Raw genomic sequence first — 16,061 nt, forward strand, 5'->3', positions numbered from 1 at the left:
TCTGTCCGGGCCCTTCCGGGAAATTGCTTGATGCTGGCTTCGACAGGGGTTCTGCTCACTTCAGAATTTCAGCTTGCCAACATTGAGTTAGCGTCTATTGTGGCCTCGAGGGTGACAAGCCTAGTGGAAGAGCTGGGGACGAAGGCAAGGAAAGCACCCCCAGATCCTTGCTGGGCCATCTTCTCTGGGTCTCAGAACCTGGCTTGTTCCCTAGCGGAGGATCATCTCGAATCGGCCCACAAGCCCGAGCTCGTAGCTTTGGCATAATGCCACAAAGTTATCATATCTTCAGCACCCAACAAACCCCAAGCATTCCCCCAAAGTGAGAAGTGATATCCCACCCTCATTCACTCGCTGGCCCAGACCGCAACGAAATCTGTAAGTTTTAGTGCTGATTGGTGAAGACGGCAGATATCCTAGATGATCCTGAAGATCCGCCCTTCTTCGCAAGCTTTCCTGGATGAGGGAATTGAAAGCCGCATCTTGCGTGGCATTCAGCGTCGCCCCCGATCCCGATTCCGAGTTGTATCCGGGGCACTGACTGTCGTCAGTCGCCGGAAATCTTGGGGCACGGTCTCTTTATCCCGGGGGAACCGCCACAAGTTCCGTGGAATCCTACTTGCCGCCAACGTGGGGCTACCATGAGTGTGACACTGCTTATCCGGTTTGAAGATTGATAACGAATACAAGATTCGAGACCGGTCGATACTAAGTAGTTATTCATCATGGAAATAACAAGTCACAGGGGTGGGATAAGCCCCTAGCGGAGCAGGATAGTCGGATGCGAAGGCCGGGCCACCCGTAGGATTGGCGATCCGTCAATCATCCAAATTCGCTTGACAGCGCCATCAGCAAGTCTGAACTTCATACCAAGGGCGGCAGTTGGCAGAACGGCGCATCCAAAGAGGCAGCCTTTAGCGGCAAAGTACGTTTTGGGGCGGATCGAAAAAGCAAGCCTGACTCCTGGTATGCAGAAGCTCCATTCACTAGTCCATGGTGCTGAACCGAAAACTCGAACGATTCTGTTGAGACAGAACACACTGTGACACTTCATCCTCTCACACTAAGCCCTAATGTGAAACTGTGAGAGGAAATGCTCGCTAACCAAGGCCGTAGATCACGTCGGCTAGACTAGGATTTATGGAGTCCGTATTGGTCACGAGGGGTGCAATCACCAGGAACCAAAGGCCAAGATCCTCGAAGCACATCCAAGCCGCTGCTCCCGCTCCCAGCTTGGGCCAAACCCTAATGATTTTCCGTAGGGTACGCTTCTACCCCATGCTTCCAGACATCCCTTATCCCCTGCAGTGGCCCACGACGCCCATGCCTCATCAAACGGCACTGAAAACCTGTGATACTTTGTTTCCTATCCGTCATGGCGACATTTTACTGACAGGGCAAGGGGAAGCTTCGTCGCCACTCGCGAGAATGAAATCCCCGCAGTTGTCGGGATTCATTCCGACCCATCATCGCAATGACGAGAACTGAAATGATCTTCAATGCTTTGCGTTCAGAAGACCTCATTGTCCAGGGGTTTCCTCAGAGCTTGGACCCTATCTCAAGGATCCAATGGCGATGCTACACTGCGGCACGACTATTTCGGTCTAGACACACAGAGGCATCCAACAACCTAACCGACGTTTTTCCACCTACATAATGAAAGCCTCACGCTAGAGGTTCCGATGATGCCTCTTCTCTGAAATATTAGTGTCAATGGATACGATTCAGCTACTAGGCCGAATCTCCTTCAAAACTCTACGTGCCTGATCTTTTGTCTTTCAAGGGGCTGTCAACGCGCTTCCAACTCAATCTGGACGAACACAACTCTCTACTTCGCCAAATCGCAACTTCTTCAACAAGCAACGCTTTGATTCTACTTTCGTCATATCGAAATAGTCTGCCAGAGGTCTCTAGACTATGAGCTTCACCGACAACTGCGCTTGTAACATCCCCACAGGTCGTTATTAGACGAAGCGTCGGAGCCGAATCTAGGAAATACCGATCTCAAGAGAACCTTCTCCTGGTTTGACTGTACAACCAACTTCCGCCATCAATTCACCGGAATAGGCTCTAGGAAAAAATGGAAATCACCGAACTTGTTAACAACAAGGAGCGCTATCGTCGCTTCTACTGTAGTTGGAAGAGTTGCGAGAAAGTAAATGCCCAATGCTTCCCGGAACTCCTAGTGCCATCAGAAGATTTGGCATTTTCAGAAGTGCTTCACTCACATATGCTTTCCTACAGGGGTTCAATCGCAAGTCAGATCTCATCAGACACTTTCGAATTCATACCAATGAACGACCGTATCCATGCCCGGCACCGGGTTGCCAGAGGAGTTTCATCCAAAGAAGTGCATTGACTGTACACCTCCGTACACATACTGGAGAGAAGCCATACGAATGCCAGTATCCTGGATGCTACAAACGATTTGCCGATGTGAGTTTTTCAGGTACTCGAATAACAAAATAAGGGAATCAGTTGGAAATCTGACTCAAACATTCTCAAGTCTTCTAGTTTTTCGCGTCATCGACGGGTGCATCTAGGCAAACGCCCGTATACCTGTGCCATTGAAACCTGCCGTAAAAGGTCAGAGCGAGTTTACATCACGAATAAGTGAGCTTCGAGCTGATAGGAAACTAGTTTTTGTCGCAAAGTAGCCTTGATCCAACATCACAAGATCTATCACGACTCCGGAGAAGAGGATTCCGATGCTTCTTCGGAGGAGTTTGCGCAGATTTCGAAAGACAACAGCCCCATGACGAGTCCGATTTCGATGCCAGATAATGTCCACAATGATACAACCAGATTCACGCAAACGATTGAAGAAAGGCGATCTTCCCTTGACCTAGACCATCAAACGACAGACCAGCTCAGTAAAACGAACGAGCTCTTTCACGAACGTCAAACCCACGAGCACTTCAACTTCCCCGTCATCCATACAGATTATGAATACGAAGAGCCACAGGGCTTCTATCACGATTCTGTCTACTCAAGCTGCAATGAAGATACGGTGTATCAACGACCGAGCTCCTCTTGGAACCTCTATCCCTATCCGTCTCCGCAGTACTCAATCTGTGGGTGTAACCCAGCAACGAATATCCCTTGGAGTTCGGTGGATATTACTGGCAACGCGGAAATTGCTAGTGGGAATGAATATCTACTTGCGCAGGAACATGCGCCCTCCATGGCTGGGTTTCCCCCAGCTGGGGTGCCACGTGATGCCCAGCTTACCCAGGATGCGGAGTGGCCAAGAGTCCAGGTATGGTACAACGATGGTGTGCATTTGTCTCCCGATTTTGGTCAAGACAGAATAGCAGACTCTTACAGGTTCGATTGAAAAGTACGCATAATAATACGCTAGTCATTCAAAAGTGTTTTTATCGGTTGTATAATAGCTTGAGCTGCGTTTGCTTTTCATCCAGTTGATTTTATGAGCGAGCTGCTCCTACCTCAGAGTACAACATGCAACATCGTAATATTTTCGATGGAGTAGAGAGAGCATAACATGGGAATACACTATTTTGCCGACGAACTCATCTATTTCTTCGAGCCTCGATGTGATACAACCAGTTTACTTTATCCGAAGGGGAGAGAATCTTGCTTTGTTGGAAGTACACGAAACATGGGCTGAGTTAGAGGCTTCACAATGGAAAGCAGCGCAGAAAGGAATTCACATCATCGAAGAAGGAATGTACCAACTTCCGGAACTCTGAACCCTTGGTACCTCATTTGATTTTCCGCTGTCTTGTGGAGTAGTCTAGTGAGTTATATTTAGCTTGTGGGAGCTGTGCGTCATTAGTCAACGCTTAGGCATTGGACGGAACATTACCCCAGGGTAGCAAACAAGACTGATGGCATGGTTTCACGTCTTTCTGATTCCACTACATGGTAATATAGCTTGCAAACCTGAAGATTATCTTGAAAGGCCTTGTTAGCTTGCATCTTGACTTGGGTTTACGACTGAAAGATCAAGAATCCTACAAATTTCGTTGAAAGCAACTGTCTCACACAGTCCTCGAGCTCCAGATTGTAGTTGATGATGAAGATCAACGGATCAACCTCAAACAATCGCTCCATATCAGCGAGACCCGCTAACCCGTCAAGAAGGCAGTTGGCGTAATCTCGGCCAAAACTCTCCGGCACTCGATTGACGCGTACTTCGAGTCCGTATAGAGCACTCGTTTAACTCTTGGCGATGAGCGCAACGAATTGAGGGAAATAGATCATTCGAAATTTAAATGCGATGTATCATGAACCTCTACAGATAGAAACTTGCCTACATGTATAAAAAATGGGACCGAGTTTGTGGCTTGCTGCAGCTAAATACGCGTATTTCGCACTTAGTCCACATAACCGAAACGCTTTATACGCGTAATTGTTACCGTTGCCGAGTCCCTGAATTGTCAAACGTCAAATCGGCACTTCGAGGCAGACAGTAAAATTCACTTTGTTCTAATTGCAACAGCGATGGGTCTCATCTTTCACCAAAGGCTGTAAGTGATGGGAGCAGTGGATATCCAGGAGGAAACCTATGCCAACTTTTGCGACCTCAAAATATGTCTGCCGATCAAAAAATGGCTCAATTGAGGGGATTTATTGCCTCATATTCTCGCAGAACTTTCCCCTCGATGTCTTCTTTAAATCCAGGAATGTCTTTGCTAAAGACTCAAGAGTGAAGTTGACACCTTGGAAGAACCAGCGGCCAAGGTATCTCGATATAAGCACTCGAACGAAATGCCGCCAACACCCTCATTTGACCTACCAAGTCATCTCACGAATGCTCCCTTTATACCTCAATCCTCCCTACGCGTCTCAAAAGCGTCCCCAATCCTCATAATCTTGAGCCTCTCCCAGTCCAGAAACTGCGCAATGTCCTTGCGCAACCTCTGCTCGACCTCTCCAGAGTTCGTCACGGTAAAGAACGCCTGCGCCGCCTCCTCGTCCTTGAACCTAATCTCTACCACAGCATCTGGCTCCTCTCCGGTACTGCTGCCGATGAGCACGGTCGGCTCGTCCTTGGTCGATCGCTCAATGTATCGCCTCGAGTGCAGGGAGGGGAAACGGGAGCCGGTCAACTCTCGGGTGAGGGGTATGTGTATGAATTCGTAGTGGTCTTTGAATTCGGCGTGCGTGATGTCCTTTTTGCGGTAGAGGAACAGTACCAGGCGATAGTCCATGTCTGCTTGGTGGTTGAGCAATAGATGGGGGCGGGTGGAATGCTCTTCAGACTTGATAGAGTGATGTGCGAGGTCGCGGTCAAATATAGTTTTGTCGACTTCAACAATTGGTAGGTGGGGTGAGAGACGTCTTTATTACGGCCTTTGAAGTTTAAACCGACGTCGATGTCACACAGTACACTTGAAGAGTCTAGCTTGCTCTCGGTCCGAAATCTGTCAGGTCCGAGAACCCACTAGAGCCTATTGATACACTCTCAGAGCAAATTGTGGCGAACCGAGAATGCAAGAAATTGGATACAATGGCGATGCTTCTCATTAGATGTTGTCTTCAGCGACTTGCTCTTTTTTGATACTTCTTCGAGTCGAAGGACGTATGCACGGTGGGCACAGTACTGCAATGAATCGCTCAAACAACAAGCTTTTCAGGCACTCCGTGATCCGAGTCAGTGCCCGGGGCACCTCTTTGACGGAATATTTTCCGGAGCCAAAAATGTTTGCAGTACGTACTTGGAAGTGTTTTGATGTAAGTACAGTTGAAAATGAATTATGTGATCTTCGAGGCCGCCAGCTCTACGTGACGACGCTCAATGCAAAACTCCGAATGTTGTATACAACACCCCCAGTAACCCTCAAAAACCCAATCTATGTCAACGCCATTATTAAATACAAGTTGTAGAAAGTGTTTTTTTTTTTAGTTGCGGTTGTTGACAGGAGGGACCTCGACAGAAGCGGGATCGCCCTTCTGAAGATCCTCGGCAACCTTCTTGGCAGCGCCCTTGTTGCCGACGCTGTTGAGCCACTTGTCGAGCTTGAACTGGTCAACGGCGCGGAAACCGTTCACGGCAGGGGGCAGGACCTTGGTGCACTCGGTGAGCTGGTTGATATTGTTGACGCCCAGAAGGGAGAGGCGGATATATTCACGAGCATAGTCCTGTTGTACATGCAATTTTAGCACTTTGTCCAGTGTCCGTCTGCAGGCGCAAACCGCCAGTGTTCCGGGATCAGCTTACCTCGTTCCAGTGGTTCTGTCCGCCGGGGCCCGCAAATTCCTTGAACTCCTTGGCCGTCTCGGGGTGTTGCGAGATGGAGATGTCGCTAGGGAACTTGAAGACGCGGGGCGGCGAGTTGGGGTTGAGCGTCTCCTTGTAGTACAGGACGTCCCAGACGCCCGGCGTGCTGTCCTGAGGGTCGCCGGCGCGGGTAGTGTTGACGAACCTCTGCTGGCTGGTGGTGTGCGCGCCGAGCAGGGCGACGAGGCCGTGCGGGCCGATGGTCTTGTCGCGGAAGAGCTGGATGAGCTGGTCGGCCGGCTGAAAGGGGCTCGGGAGGAGGCCGGGGGCGGCGCCGTTGGCGCTGTCCTTGCGGCCGACGTAGGATTTGATGCGGGGGCCTAGGGGGCAGACGACTGTTGCGACGGTGGCACCCATCTTTTTTTGTTCGAGTGGTTAGTCAAGACACATTATAATTGGAAAGTGGATTTGAGTATTCGCCGGCATCACACAACGTACCTGGATGAAGTCACCCATACCAATGTCCCAGCCCAAGGACTTGTACTTTCCGTACAGCTCCTGCAGCTTGGCAGCAATCTCTTGCAGACCGCGGTTCTCGAAGCGGTCAATCTCGCCGGGGGCAAGCAGAATACTGCCGTCGGCGCCGCCGCCCTGGGATGCTGTGGCCTTGGACCACGCACCGGCGTCATGGAAACCGAGGCGGACGGCGCCGCGAGCCAGACTCGTGCAACGGCCCGACGTGCCGGCCATGAACTGGTACATGTCGTCGGCGACGTAGCGCCAGACGCAGCACGTATCCTTTTTGCAGTAGTCCGAGGCCAGGTCGGGGACTCTGCTGTAGCGGTCATTGGATTCGGGATTCCCCTTTCCCTGGAGCATCTTCTTGATGTCCTTGCCGACAGGTGTGAGATCCCTGTCATTGAGGGTGAGGAGGTCGCCGAGGAGCTCGGTGGAGTCGCCGGCGTCGCTCTTACGGGTCATGATTTCGGCCATTTGCTCGCCCATGCCGGGGTAGCCCATGGTTCCTGGGAGGGAGACCAGGGCCAGCGAGGTGGCGAGGACGGATGTGAGATGCATGGTGATGAAAATCTCTGTGTAGGTATTGAAGAAAGCGAGTGTGCTGAAGTAGAAGAAGAGAAAGGTAAAGCCGGAAGAGTGAATGACAATGATACTGCTTGTTGTTGGAAAAAAGGGAAAGGGAGAGAGACTGATGATGACCCGATGAGGAGGAGATAATGTTGGAGCAAGAAGCTGGCCATCATGGCCTTATATCATCTTCATTCTGAGAAAAAGGTCGTCCATCACAACAAACACCTTGGAAACTGAGTCGTCCAGCTTTCTTTCATGAGGCTCTCGGACGTTAACCCTCTCGAAAGGGGCTCGCATTCTTAGCGTGCATGGCTCCTCCGGGACAAGCCCTCTGGTGCCTGAGTCTAAATAAACACCGACAACTCTAGTCAGATCTCACGACACTAGTAGCTTGACTTTTCGGGTCCTGGGTATTCCTGAAGATGCTGTTGTGCCAGCTTGGCTCCGTGGCGTATGCCTCAGCCCTTCAGAAGGAGGATCGACGGAAAGAGAAGCATGCCACCACCCTGGACTTGGAGCCAGCAGACGAGGAACACGAAACATATCGTCTAGCCTTCATCAGGTCTAGCCTTGGTCCGGTGGCCCATCACCACCGCACCGTCCGCCCGGCATCAGCAGATCTTTCTCAAAGGCTGTTCGCCGAAGGCGGTCGGTCTGACGGTCAGGAGTGGGAAACCAGAGGTCTGGATAAGGCATCCATGCGCCGGAGCTGCAACGCACGCTAAGCCGGCTCTAACAATAGACTTACATACATAGGGCAAGCCATGAACGGGAGGAAATGTGGTGTAAATGCATGTACCTTTTGCGCCCCACCCCGACGTGTAGTCCGTGGTCCCCGCTTCCACCGGCCGTGTCACGGTGAGCACACTCGCCGGTGACAGGGGTCGAACCCTCGTATTGCATACCACTAGTCTCTAGGCATAATAGGAAACGCCACGCCAAGAACGACGGCGTGGGATTGGGTGATGAGCGTTTAAGCTTCTTGTTTTAGTATCCGGCACCACACGAGAGAGAATGAGTGTTAAAAGGGCGGCAAGCTAGTTTGGAAGCGCCAGATGGAAGAGAGGCTTGAGATGGAAAGAAGGTTGTTTGTGAAGCCGTCAGACTATGTAGAAATGGGCTAGATACGACAGTCGGATAGATCTGAGAGGCCGTTGCCTAGGCTGCGATGGGCGGTGCGTCGCGACTCGCGTGGCGCCGTCCGCCGGCCAAGATCAACAGTCTGTCTGTCTGTCTGTTCAACTGTTGGACTTTGTTCCCAGGCCGTTCGGTGTTGTCGTCTCACATATTCGTTCCTTCTCCCTGCCGCCTGAAGCTATCGAACGCCGCAGTGCGCTGGTAGGCGGTTTGTGGTTCTTCTTTCCATTACCTTTACCTTTCTCCTGATTGGGACGAGGGCCCTGAAGAGGCGCATCCGATGTTGATCAGTGGGCCGCTCGGATGAAATTGTCAGTTCTGCACATATACGAGCGCCTGCACGTCGCCCATCGTTATGTGCTCAATTACCCCTCTCTCCTGCTCTGCTTTCGTCTACTGGCGAGTAATGAGGGAGATTGAGCACTGCGCAGAAGAGGGCACCTGAACGTCTGTGATTCTACCTTGGTCGCCGGTGTTGTTGGCTGTTTTGACTCGCCGCATCCATCCATGATTCAGCTCTGAAGGCTTCTAGAGCACCGTGCTCATGTCTTTTCCAACCTCTGCTGCGGAGAAAGGATCAAGCACGATATCGGACGAGGCTTGCGACGCAGGTGCCGCTGCTGGGCTGCTGGGCGGGCCTCTGGGCGTGCGATGCGGGCTTAGGCTTAGCTCGTTCGACTGGCGTTCGTTCCTGTGCCGACCCGGTCTCGAGTTTGTTTTCACTTGGATCCAATTAGGCGAGAGAGAGAGCTCTGTTCATCTCAAAGGATCATACAACGCAGGATTCTCAAACGGAGGAGTAGTAAAATTCGACATTCATGCGAAGCAGCGAAGCAGAGGATTCTGAGTTGTTCGGATGGATGAAGTCTGCCCCCGTTCGTCAGAAGATGGGAGAGACGGGGAAAAAGTAAGAATGTTTGGCTCCGCAACCTTGGTCAGCCGGAAGAAGGAAGACCAAACACGCGGAAACATGTGTCCCAATCTGGCATGACCTATTTTCAGCTGTGGCGCTGGCGCTCGCATGGCATCCAGCCGCACCGTTGCCGCTGACCTTGGCCGCTAATTACATGTATCTTAGGTACTAAAGCCACTCATCTTGAGTCGCCCGGCTGTCCTAAGGTAGCTGTTCTTCACTTTTTTGCACATGCTTTCTTTCCGATTGCCAGCCGATAGAGTAAGATAAGCTTACCTCTTGAATCCATGACAGCAGCCCGCAGTAAGCTGCATCTGCTGTGAGATCACTTGGGAACCCGGCTATTGGGATGCATTGGCTTGGCTGCAGGCATTCGACGTAAGGTCCGTACGTATACCTGATATGTCGTGTTGCCGGACCACGAAGACCATCCAACCCCCTTTTCTCATTGCCAAGCCCGCCGTCTCTCTACCTCATTCGCGACGTCAAGTTCAACAGCCAAAAAGTCTTCATGACAGACACTTGACACTTGGGGCCCAGAGCCATATTCAATTACGAACGGCAAGATCTCAGGTCGGAAAAGAGTTGGTTGGCATTAGACTTCTAGTCTTTGAGACCTTCTGCGCTTGCACTCACCAGCAGCTGGTAATGAAGCAATACACCCTCGACCCTGGCGTCGATCATGGGCACTCGCACGCCTCCATCACCGAACCCATGACGCTAGGCTGATTTTGGCGATACAGGTCAGTTACAGGTGACGCTCAGCGCCGGGTCAGACCGGGTCAGAAGCCAGCCAAGTAAGCTGAGCCATTTTGGTATGCATCTTCTAGGTGAGAAAATACTCGTATTATCCCATTCATACTGTTATTGACACATAGGGAGAGCTTCTCGGTCTAGCCCGAGTACAAACAAGGGGGGGGGGGGGAGTTGACAAGCTAGCCATCCCCCATGCCAAAATTTTCATTACCACCCAAAACTTTTCCTTTTTTGATTCGATGCACACCCGGAAAATATCTTCTTACTCCTCATCGTCCTCCTCAGCGGCAGCCCCCTTCTTAGCCTTCGCCGCGGCAACCCACTCCTGGGCCTTGGCCATCACCTTGTCCCGGCCCTTGGGGCTGATCTTCTGCTCCCAGTCGGCCCACCTCTTGAACCACTTCATGGCCTTCTTGGGCTTGAGGCCCTTGGCCTTGGTGCCCCTCTCAAACACGTCCCGGATGGCCGTGGCGTCCGGCTCGGCGGCCGCGATTTCGAGGTCCGCCAGCTGGTTCCACAGGTCGAATCGCTTCGGCCACGTCGCGAGGATCGTCTCAAACGTCGTGCGGCCGCGCTCCGCGTCGCCGTTGGGCGACTTGAACTCGAGGGCGCCGAATGTGGCCATCAGCTGCGCCGTGTGACGCTCCTCCAGTGCTTGGGTCGCGCGGGGCAGGAGGGCGCGCGCGCGGTCGGGCTCGTTCATCGTCACGTGGAGGAAGTGGGCGTAGTTCTCCCAGACCTTTGGTGACTTTGACTTGAACTTGGCGACCAGCGACTGGAACACATCATCCGCTTGCTGTTTGATCGCGTTAGTAACAGTCAATCGACTACCGTGAAATATTTGGAGATTGCTTACCTTGAGCTTTCCGGATTGGATGTAAATGCTGGCCAGACGCTCGTGAACCTCCTGTTCGTCGTTGTACTGGCAAGCACGCTTAAAGACCTCCTCGGTGGAAGCCTTGGTGCCGTACGCCACCTCCAAGTTGAGGTAAGCAATCCAGACGTTGAGCTTCTCGGTCTGCTCGCGGATGTTGATCGTCTTGATGGCACGCTCCGCAGTCTCGCGAGCCTTGGACAGCTCGCTGACCTTCATCTGCAAAGCCATGTACTCGATCCACAACTGAGATGAGTCGGGCTGACCCAGCAGGAGACGCTCGTAATCGATGGCGGTTTGCGGTCCGTGGGCATCAAGGTCCGCTGTGCGGTCAATCTGGATCTCGCCACCCTTCTTCTTCTCCTTCTTTTCGGTCGTCTTTGACTTCTTTGCTTTGGCCGTTGACTCGTTTTCTGAATCATCGAATGCGTCCCCGGTCCAGTCGTACTTGCCTGAGCCAAGCCCCTTGCTGGCAGTCGCCTCGTCCATATCAACGTCGCTGTCCTCATCCTCCTCATCTTCATCCTCTCCATCCTCCTCCTCCGACTCATCCAAGTTGTCGGTTCCGCTGATGGTGAGTTGAGCGCCGCCGTCTCCCATTTCAACGTCAGAGTCCTCGTCGCTGTCGAGTTCCGCACCTCCATCGACGTCCTCCATGTCGCTATCTTCATCGAAATAGCTAGGCTTGAGACCGAAGGTGATGCGCCTCCTGTCGTCGTCCACTGAGAGAATCTTGGCCTTGACCACATCGCCCTCGTTGTAGAGCTTGCGGGCATCCTCAACGGGCTTCTCGGCCATCTCACTGCGATGACACAAGCCACTGACATTGAGGGAGTTGTCGACCACGATGAACGCACCAAACTCTTCGACCTTGCGGACCTTTCCGGTGACGATCTGGCCCTCCTTGACGTCCTTGTAGGTCACAGGGGGCGTATAATCGTTCTCGACCACGGAAACCTTGAGACTGAGCTCAACCTGGCTGATGGCCGCGTCGACATTGATCACTCGGCCCTTGACTAACTGATCAACTTGGAAGTTGCCTTTCCAGTCCTTGATGTAACGATCGGACAAGTTGCCAATCTTTACCAATGCAGAGACGGTGCCACCAAGTTGTACAAAGACACCCTTATCTGTAACGTTCTTTACAAAACCTCGGATAATGTCACCAGAGGCAATCTGGGACAGCTTTGTGATTTCGCGATCCGCGACGGGTGATGTGGAACTGAGGATGCGGGAGGGTCGGGTCGAGAGTCTGAGTCTCTTGTTGCTCTTGTCCACCTCCACCACCGAGACGCGGATGATCTCGCCCTTGTTATACTTGAGTGTATTGGCTTCGTCGTAGTCATCGCAGAGATCGACCAGGTGGACCGGTCCAGAGACGGAGTCACTGAGCTTGACCATGACTGAGCGATCGTTGACCTTGGTCACTCTTCCAGGCAGGACCACATTCTTCTTCAATGAGTCCCATGTGACCTCGGTAGAACCGCTGGATGATCGAGCTGACAGGTCAAGGTGTCCCTTCTCGGCGTCGACCGAGACCACACGGACCTTAAGAGCCGAACCGATGGGGAAGTGCTTCTCGAGATTGCCAGCGTGAGAGAGATCGTCGGAGACGTCCATGATGCCAATTCTACCGCGGACAGTGGGTGAAATATTGACCCACAAGCAGTTTTTGCCGTGGTTGTTGACGAAAGCGATGTGAGATGAGCCAACTTCGATCTTGTCGTAGGAAAGAAGTTCGACCTCTTCAGTCTCGAGATCGCTCTTCTTGGCGGAGAACTCGATGACAGAGTGTGTTGAGCGGTGGGAGAATGGCAGGAAGCGGTAATTTTTAGAGTCGTGGATGCCAATGGCGCGTACGCGAATAATCTCGTTCGCCTTGACCTTTTGTAGAGGGTTTTTGCGGTTGGTGACGTCCTCCCACTTGTCGAAAAACTGCGAAACATCGATGCGACCCTGAATGTTATCGGCAACCTTGACATTCAGTTGTGTGTTCTTGACGGAAATCACCTGGGCGTTAAGGGTAGTGCCGAGTGCAACGTCGTTGATTGTCTTAATGCTGTCGTCAACAGAGTTGACGGCGGCCTCTGATGCAGTTGACGCGGGTTCGTCGGCCGAGGCGGGAGCAACAATGATGCGGTTCTGCTCAGGGTTGGAAGAAACAATCTTGACCTCAATGCTCTGGTGCTTGCGCATGCCAAATGCCTCCTTTTCTTGCACGTCTTTTGGCAACTTGCTCTTGGGCAGGATCGCGGTCACATTGCCACCAAACTGAACGTAAACAGCATGAGGACCAATCTCCCGGATGTAAGCCGGTGCGACAGTGCCGGCTGTCGCATCCTCAACGCTGGTCAAAAGCTTGCCGTTCTTGCTGGCTTCAATAAAGCTAGGCTTCTGGGTAAGGATGATAGCACGTCTGAGCTCGTTCTTGTCCAAGACCATCAGCTCCGAGAGAGTGTTGCCGACATTGATACGCTTCAGGGCGGCCAGAGTCTTGCTGGCAGACTTGTCTGAGAGGTGGCCAGTGCGAATGATGGCCTTGAGACCACTCTCCTCGAGATCAACGTAGACCTCATCTTCCGTCTTTTGGCTGACCTTGGCAGAGACGATGTCGCCAACTTTCAGTGCCTTAAGCGCAGCCTGCTTATCCAGACCGAAGGCCGAAGGATCCTTGCAAGAAACGATCATCCTGCGGTCCTCGGGCGTCACGCTAAGGACATGGACACTGACGACCTGGCCAGCACGGAAATGCTCTCTAGGATCCTTGATGTAGGCTTCACTCATCTGGGACACTGGCAGGAATCCTCTGACACCGCCAAAGAACTCGAGTTGTGCACCGACAGAGGAAATCTCTGTGATTGTTCCAGGGGTTTGAAGACCAACCTCAACCTCCTCGTAGTTCTTGATAATCGGCGCATCTGAGTTGACCAAAGTCTTCTTCAAGGTCAAGCGGAGCTGACGCTTCCGCGGTCGCACCGAGAGCACTCTCGCCTTGACGGTGACCCCCTCCCTGAACTTTTTCTCAGGGTGCTGGAGTTTGACGTCGGCAAAATGTGATTCATGCACATAGCCACTAATGCCTTCGGCCAACTTGACGATCAGGCCACTGACACCGTTCTCGCCAACGATGACCTTCTCGATCTTGCCAGAAACCACCTCTCCAACGGGGACATCCTCAAGGCGAATAAAGGGTTGGTCGAGAATTTGTTGCTCAAATGACAATAGGAACATTGCGTCCAGGGGGCTGTAGCCGACGACTCTGCCGCGATGTGTTGAACCGACCTTGTGAGGGCCGCTGGCTTCGTACAGCGCGTCAACCTTGCCGTCCTTCACGCGGGAAATGTGAACAAAGCCGGAGATTCCAGGAACACCGGTGTCAACGTAGAGACCAATCTCAGGCTCAACGTGACGTACGGTGCACTTTTCCACAAATGAAGCAATGGGGAGCAGGTCAAGAGGGGCCTTGGCTCTGCTACCTTTGCCGGATGACTTGGGCTGCATTGAGACGATGTGCGGCAGCAGAGAAATGCCGAGCTTAGGCTCTCGCGCAGCCGGGAAATTGCAGATGATTCTTGCCTTGACACGGTTGCCCACTTTGTACTTGGCCTCCAGATCGACACCGTCAGGGCCAACACCCGAGTGAATCAAATCGGCGGTAACCGGCAAGTGCCCGAGAAGCTTGCCCTGCAGGCCTCTGCTGGTCACCTCCGTGAGCAGAACATCGGCCAGGGATCCGGGCAAAAAAGAGTTGATTGTCGGAGCAGTCGAAGCCACAAGTGAGGTGTTGCCCAGCTTCAAGGGGTCGGTCGACAGCTGGACAATGATGCCGGTAACGCTCTTCACGACACAGAGGCAGACCGCGCCTGGTCGCAGGCTGGCCTCATCCATGTCGGGACCGACTTCCTTCTTGGCAAGAAAACCCTTCAAATCGCCATCGACGCCCAAGTCCATTTCATAACCGTGATCCTGAACGCTGGTGACCGACGCCATGAGGGTTGTGTATGTTACAACCTCGTCGCTGGAAATGCCAGTATTGGCTTCGGTAGGCCGAAGGGATAGCTCGATGCGTCGCTTGGGCTTTCCGGACCCGGACTCGTCTGCGGTCGACAGAACATGTGCGCGAACGTATTGGCCGACCTTGAACATGGACTTGAGGTCAACTCCGTCGTCATCTTCGTCCTCCTCCTCGTCTTCGCTCTCGTCGGCGGCGTCCTTCTCGAGTTTGGAGTTGATTGTGTCCGAGATCGAGGCGATCGAGACATGTCCTGTCAGGTTGTTCGGCAAAGCGATCGTTAGCTGGACCGGGTCGATTTGGCTAATCTGGCCAAGCACCAAGGACCCCTTCACCAGTCGCTTTTCCTTTTTGTTAGCTATGTTTATTCCATTGGAGGAAGAAATGCCTTACCTTGAAGTTGAGACCCTCAATCTTGACTGCGTCCTCATCTCTGGCAGGCTTCATATCCTTGGTATCCTTTGCTTTCCTCCTCTTCTCCTTCTTTGCCTTTCCCTTGACGTTCGTGTCGAACAATTCGGCCTCCTCCTTCGCGGCGTCTGCCTTTGCCTCCAGGGTAATCTGCTTCTGCTCGAGGGGTGTAAGAATAGTGCCGCCGCCACGGGGAAACAGAGGCTCGTCGTCCTTGAGCAGCGCTGAGACGGCGGGAGCCCTTGGCGCGGGAGCATCGTCGGTCGTCTTCTTGTCCTTGCTGGGAGCATCGCGCTTCGAGGGCCGAGACACCTTGGAGGCCTTAGCCGCTTTTGATGGAGGAGTACCCCCAGGGGCATCCTTTCGCTTGAGAGAGCTCATGGTTGTGTTTGTGCCCAAAAGTCGGTTGCAATTGCTTGCAACAGTCCTGGACTCGATACTGAGAGCGGAAAGGAAGAAAAAAAAAAAAGGCCCAGGGACCTTTCTTGCGACTACTCCACCCAAAACATTTTTTTCGCCTTTGGGCGCGGGATGCAGGCCGATAAGCGATAACGATAAGGCATCGCTTATCAAGGACTCCACTTTGTCTGGTACGGTACATAAGGTACAGAGGGGCGGATGTAGGTGGGCACTGGGTGGTGGTCATCAATGGAAGCCGAGGTGGCGGCCACTACGCAGGCGG

The 16,061-nt window shown here is 52.7% G+C and overlaps 5 protein-coding genes across 5 annotated transcripts; 2 read left to right on the forward strand and 3 right to left on the reverse strand.

Moving 5' to 3' along the window:
* Nucleotides 1-2,080: 2,080 nt before the first annotated feature.
* CORC01_00974 (uncharacterized protein) lies at nt 2,081-3,337 on the forward strand (the record flags this gene model as incomplete). The annotated part of the gene is made up of 4 exons (XM_022612630.1): nt 2,081-2,155; nt 2,245-2,436; nt 2,495-2,586; nt 2,641-3,337. The coding sequence occupies 4 exons, from the start codon at nt 2,081-2,083 to the stop codon at nt 3,335-3,337; spliced, it is 1,056 nt and encodes a 351-aa protein (XP_022480791.1).
* A 1,456-nt stretch (nt 3,338-4,793) lies between these two features.
* CORC01_00975 (HypE protein) lies at nt 4,794-5,177 on the reverse strand (the record flags this gene model as incomplete). Its single annotated transcript, XM_022612631.1, has 1 exon — nt 4,794-5,177. The coding sequence occupies one exon, from the start codon at nt 5,175-5,177 to the stop codon at nt 4,794-4,796; it is 384 nt and encodes a 127-aa protein (XP_022480792.1).
* A 691-nt stretch (nt 5,178-5,868) lies between these two features.
* Nucleotides 5,869-7,264, reverse strand: CORC01_00976 (peroxidase; the record flags this gene model as incomplete). The annotated part of the gene is made up of 3 exons (XM_022612632.1): nt 5,869-6,108; nt 6,188-6,604; nt 6,686-7,264. 3 exons carry the CDS (start codon nt 7,262-7,264, stop codon nt 5,869-5,871), a joined length of 1,236 nt encoding a protein of 411 aa, XP_022480793.1.
* A 434-nt stretch (nt 7,265-7,698) lies between these two features.
* CORC01_00977 (uncharacterized protein) lies at nt 7,699-8,001 on the forward strand (the record flags this gene model as incomplete). The annotated part of the gene is made up of 1 exon (XM_022612633.1): nt 7,699-8,001. The coding sequence occupies one exon, from the start codon at nt 7,699-7,701 to the stop codon at nt 7,999-8,001; it is 303 nt and encodes a 100-aa protein (XP_022480794.1).
* Nucleotides 8,002-10,344: 2,343 nt separating this feature from the next.
* On the reverse strand, nt 10,345-15,760 carry CORC01_00978 (S1 RNA binding domain-containing protein; the record flags this gene model as incomplete). The annotated part of the gene is made up of 3 exons (XM_022612634.1): nt 10,345-10,878; nt 10,939-15,309; nt 15,362-15,760. 3 exons carry the CDS (start codon nt 15,758-15,760, stop codon nt 10,345-10,347), a joined length of 5,304 nt encoding a protein of 1,767 aa, XP_022480795.1.
* Nucleotides 15,761-16,061: the final 301 nt, after the last annotated feature.

This window comes from Colletotrichum orchidophilum, assembly GCF_001831195.1.
Source record: "Colletotrichum orchidophilum strain IMI 309357 chromosome Unknown Scaffold_5.1, whole genome shotgun sequence".
NCBI classification, from domain to species: Eukaryota; Fungi; Ascomycota; class Sordariomycetes; order Glomerellales; family Glomerellaceae; genus Colletotrichum; species Colletotrichum orchidophilum.